The sequence below is a fragment of the Mus caroli genome, chromosome 8 (genome assembly GCF_900094665.2).
Source record: "Mus caroli chromosome 8, CAROLI_EIJ_v1.1, whole genome shotgun sequence".
Lineage (NCBI taxonomy): Eukaryota > Metazoa > Chordata > Mammalia > Rodentia > Muridae > Mus > Mus caroli.
This window is the reverse complement of record NC_034577.1, coordinates 97,173,041-97,178,028: the sequence shown is the minus strand read 5'-3', so window position 1 is coordinate 97,178,028 and position 4,988 is coordinate 97,173,041. Positions and strand designations below refer to the sequence as shown.

At 46.9% G+C, this 4,988-nt stretch overlaps 1 protein-coding gene across 1 annotated transcript in view; it reads right to left on the bottom strand.

Annotated features, from left to right (window-relative positions):
• The window catches only part of Dus2 (dihydrouridine synthase 2), a 41,108-nt gene that overhangs the window by 7,689 nt on the left and 28,431 nt on the right, over positions 1-4,988 (bottom strand). Inside the window, exons 7-9 of the mRNA XM_021171121.2 lie at positions 4,385-4,450; positions 4,178-4,248; positions 1,095-1,181 (exon numbers count right to left, since the gene is read on the bottom strand). Of these exons, the coding sequence (XP_021026780.1) occupies positions 1,095-1,181; positions 4,178-4,248; positions 4,385-4,450 (224 nt within the window). The remainder of the gene's footprint in view (positions 1-1,094; positions 1,182-4,177; positions 4,249-4,384; positions 4,451-4,988) is intronic.

Genomic DNA, 4,988 nt, shown 5'->3' with positions numbered 1-4,988 from the left:
AAAAAAAAAGCAGTAGTAGTAGTTTGACTTTTTCCTTACTATCCAAAACAGTGGCCAAAGGTAGACAGTATTGGAAGATGGATGACTAAAATTGATATATTAGTTCTGCAAGTCACCTCTGTTTTCTTTCTCTAAGAACATAGGGTGTAGCACTCCACCCCTTTCCATTACTCCTTCATCCCACCAGTCAGAGATAGCTTTCCTCAGGACTTCTGTTTCCAATGTCCAAGCTCCCTGAGTCTTACTATGAAGTCTTTGGGGTGCAAGCAAGACCTCACACCTGCTAGCACAAGTGTCTGCAGCACCCAGAATAATATGCTTGCTAGGGTCTGTCTGTCTGTCTGTCTGCCTCCCAAGGGCTGGATTAAAGGTGTGTGCTGTCTGGCCATTGTCTAGATTTCTTCTATCTGACTTATATTCCTTAAGTCTTGTTGCTAACAAGACTTGGGACCCCTGCACCTTGCATTCCTAACTCTAGATGGGACATCATTGTGCTCTGGGCCTGATTCTGCAGCCTCTTCCCTCTGCCTATTCTTATTCATCCCCATAGCCTAGGCTGCCATCACAACGCTCTGGGCTCTAGCTTCAAACATCAGTGCTGGCCTCCTCACTCCTAACTTGACATTTTTGCTTCATTTCCCCCCTTTCCTTTATAAGTTTTTGAGGATTTCTTTTTTATGTTTATTTGGCTGGCTGGGGATGGGGGGATATATGAGGTGGGACATATTGGGGAGATATATGAGGTCAGGTGGACAGGTTACAGGACTCAGTTCTCAGGGACTGAACTTACCCTCTTAGCCATGGTATCAATACCCTTAACTGCTAAGCAAACTTGTCAGCCCTGTGTTTGGTTGGGGCTGTTTGTTTTGAGACAGGATCTCTCCTGTCAGTTCTGGATCTCCTATGTAGAACAGTCTGACCTTAAACTCACTGAGATCCACCTGCCTCTGACTGCACAGTGTTGGGATCAGAGGCGTGAGCCACCTTGCCTGGCTTGTTGCAGTTTCTTCATGTTCTGCCATCCCAGGTCTCTACATGAGCACAATTTTCTGAATGAGCAGAGCATAAAGTAAATGAGGAAGAATGGGGCTTACTTGGCTATGACAGGAATGGAGAGGGTTTCAGCAATGGCTCTTATAACTTCACAGCTGACAGGGTGCTGAGGTCGCTCGTCACGATTCCTTAAAGATAAAGAAAAGAGATGGGGTCTGGGGCTGAGGGCCAAAGGCTAGATCATTCCTGAAGTCCTACTGTCCTAGATGTGGTTATCTGGGACAGGTTGCTGGGAATGGCCTCCCTGGTTTATGGGGATGAACTCTATTCAAAGGGGCAAGAAGGTTAGGTCTAACTCTCCAGAGTCTGAAGACTGGGGCAGCTGCAGAGGCCCAAAGTGGGTGGCCTGCTTCCCAAGGTCACACTGCTTTCCCCTGCCTTCCCTTTGCCTCTACCAGAAATAAGAGACAATGTCTGAAAAATGCTGCCCCTACAGTCCCAGCCCTGCCCATCCCCAAGGACCTGGAACAGCTGCCCCTGCTCAGACTGGCCACTCCCACACAGCTGCCTGTGCTGAGGCTAAGCTGCACAGCTGATCTTTGGGAGAAGCACCTGACATGGGGTAGGTCCTGTTCCAAGGGCCACCACAGATCATGACACTCACGAGAAGCCACGGGAGAAGCAGGACACCACCCAGGGCCCCTTCCTACCAAGGTCAACAGCAAAAAGTTCCTGTGCATGAGTAAGCAAATCTTAGGTATGCTACAGCGATGGCTGGGGCAAGCTATGTGTGAAGACAAGCAGGAGAGGTGACGACGAGCCAGTTCTTGCTTGAGTGAAGCTCCTGTGTTGTATAGTCTTTGGTTTCTCAGAAGAGCCTGCCAACCCAGCTTCCACCTCTGACGACTTGCATCCCGGCAGCCAATTTTACACCCAACTAAACAGCCGCATTTGCTGAACTTCTGATGGTCAGGAAGTCCTTCCCTAAACTCTCCAAGTCAGTATTCTAGCTGCCTCCTACTTCTGGGAAAATAAGTTTCCTTAATTTATAGCAAGGACTTCCTAAGGATGCACAGGTAGAAAGCTGCAGAGCTGGGATTTCAAATCAGACGACTAAGGCTAAAGCCCACTGCCCCAGCAAGGCACTCAGTAGTTGTATACATGTGCATCTGTCACTTCCAAACCCTCCTAACTTTATCTAGGCGGCTCCACTTTACCGTTCTCTATGTTGTTCAGGATATACTCCCAAAATTTAGTAACAGGCATAAACAGAAACCTGCTATTCCTATAAAAGCCAAGTTCCCCCCAAACGGAACCAGTCCAAGTGCTTTAGTCAGGATTATGAAAACAAGGACATGCTTGGCAGAGGAAGTCAATCGGACAGGGAGACGGCAGCCTTTAGAAACCCCTTGATTCAGCAGGCTCTAGTGCCCATGCCTATAATCCCAGCACTTGGAAAACAGACAAGGGATTGCCATAAATTCAAGGTCAGCTTGGGCTACATAGTGAGAGCCAAAAGTGAGACACAGACACACTCACACACTTAAAAATAAAAATAAATCTTAAAAAAAAACAAAAAACAAAAAACAAAAAAGATTCAGCTCCCAGTAGAGAACAGATGAGCCGCAAATAGATATAAGAACTGTTTAAAGCAGACACTGGGACAGCTGCAGTCCAATAAGGACAGGAAAGGCAGTGCCTTTAAAAGAAAAGCCATCTGCTTGGGGTCATTCAAGGGAGAAGTCAGTGCTCAATGAAGAGAGAGAGAGAGAGAGAGAGAGAGAGAGAGAGAGAGAGATTTTCACCAGGTGTAGTGGCTCGTCCCTGTAAGCCCAGCACTTGGGTGGCTAAGGCAGGGCTGAAAACTGAAAGCTCGGGACAGCTTAGGTTGTATAGTGAACCCAACTCCAAAAAACCGAGAAAGACTTAGCTATGGGGTGAATGCCTATAAGCCCAATATTTGGGAGGTGAAGCCAAGAGCATCAGAGGTTCAAGGCCAGCCTCAGCCACGTGTCAAGTTTGAAGCCAGTCTGGACTCTATGAGACTTTACAGTAACAACAAAACCAAACCAAAAATACTCAGTGGTAAAGCATCGCCTGGCACGTGGAAGACACTAGATATAATCTCAGCATTTTTTTTAAAATATTTTTTTATTACAAATTTTCCTCAATTACATTTCCAATGCTATCCCAAAAGTCCCCCATACTCCCCCCCACCACTTCCCTACCCACCCATTCCCATTCTTTTGGCCCTGGCATTCCCCTATATTGGGGCATATAAAGTTTGCAAGTCCAATGGGCCTCTCTTTCCAGTGATGGCCGACTAGGCCATCTTTCGATACATATGCAGCTAGAGACAAGAGCTCCGGGGTACTGGTTAGTTCATCATGTTGTTCCAACTATAGGGTTGCAGATCCCTTTAGCTCCTTGGGTACTTTCTCTAGCTTCTCCATTGGGAGCCCTGTGATACATCCAATAGCTGTGAGCATCCACTTCTGTGTTTGCTAGGCCCCGGCATAGTCTCATAATCTCAGCATTTTAAAAATAGGAAGAAAGGAAAGAAGGAAGGAAGGAAGGAAGGAAGGAAGGAAGGAAGGAAGGAAGGAAGGAAGGAAGGAAGGAAAGAGAAGGGGAAGGGAAGGAGGGAGGGAGAAAAACCCCTGGTAAATGTTTTCAGTCCACCACACCCGGCTCTCACGGATGGGTTTTAAGTACACTGCATGTCTTGTACACTTAAGCATCATCCTGAGCCAGGCTCCTTCTCCTTCTCTTGTGATTCTTTTTTTTTTTTTTTTTTAAGATTTATTTATTATATGTAAGTACACTGTAGCTGTCTTCAGACACACCAGAAGAGGATGTCAGATCCCATTACTGATGGTTGTGAGCCACCACGTGGTTGCAGTTGTTGGAAATTGAACTCAGGACCTCTGGAACAGCAGTCAGTGCTCTTAACCGCTGAGCCATCGCTCCAGCCCCCTCTCTTGTGTTCGCAATGCCTGACGTTTGTGTCTAGCTAGCATCAGAAAGTTCTCAGTGAATGAACAAATGCAAACCCATGCAGAGTTTAAATGTTCTCTGGATTCACAGGCTATCAGAGACCTAGGCTAAATACACAGAGAAGCTGTTGGCCTCACAGGGTCTGTTGAGTGATGGTGAGGAATCTCCCTGCCAGTCAGTCACTCACCTCCCATGAACTGCAATGGCTGAAATGCCAGTCCTCTCTATCCGCTTCACCAGGTTCAGGGTATCTTCCAGCTGGGTGAGAAAGATGCCAGCGCAAGGTGGTCATTAAGGACCCAAGGAAGGAGCTGCTGACTCCTCAAGTCGGCTCAGTTCCACCACCGGACCCCATACCGCCTAACGAACAGACCTTCAAATGTCACAGTCTTACCGAGGGCAGGATTCGGATTTTACAGGTCACAGGTCTGTGTGTCCCTTTAACAAGAGTGCTGAGGATCTACAAAGAAGAGCAAACAGGAACATCTGTCTGGAGCAAACCACACTGCCCGCAATAGTTAACACACCTACACAAGACCCGTGTACACCTACAAGACCCATGCACACCTACACAAGACCCGTGTACACCTACAAGACCCATGCACACCGGAGAGGAACAGCGCTTGCTATTACCTGTCTTATGGTTTACATGTAATTTCCACGAGACAAGGAATCAACCTCTGTTCTGGGCTAAAATTTCAACACTAGCACGTCCTTGCCTGGTGTGTGTGTGTGTGTGTGTGTGTGTGTTAGTGAATGAGCCTGCATGCAGCTCTGTGTGGAACACAGTGATTCTTTGCCAGGAAAAACATCAGAATTACCTGGGAAGCTTAAATAACAGACTCTTAGATCCACCACATTAGTTCCTGAATCCTTCTCTAGGGACAGAGCTTAGAAACCTGTGTTTTCAAAATCATTGCCTAACACACTCAATATAATCCTGGGGCCTAGTCCGGTTTATGACTAACAGCTCTCTTTTTTTCCTTTTCTCTTCTTTT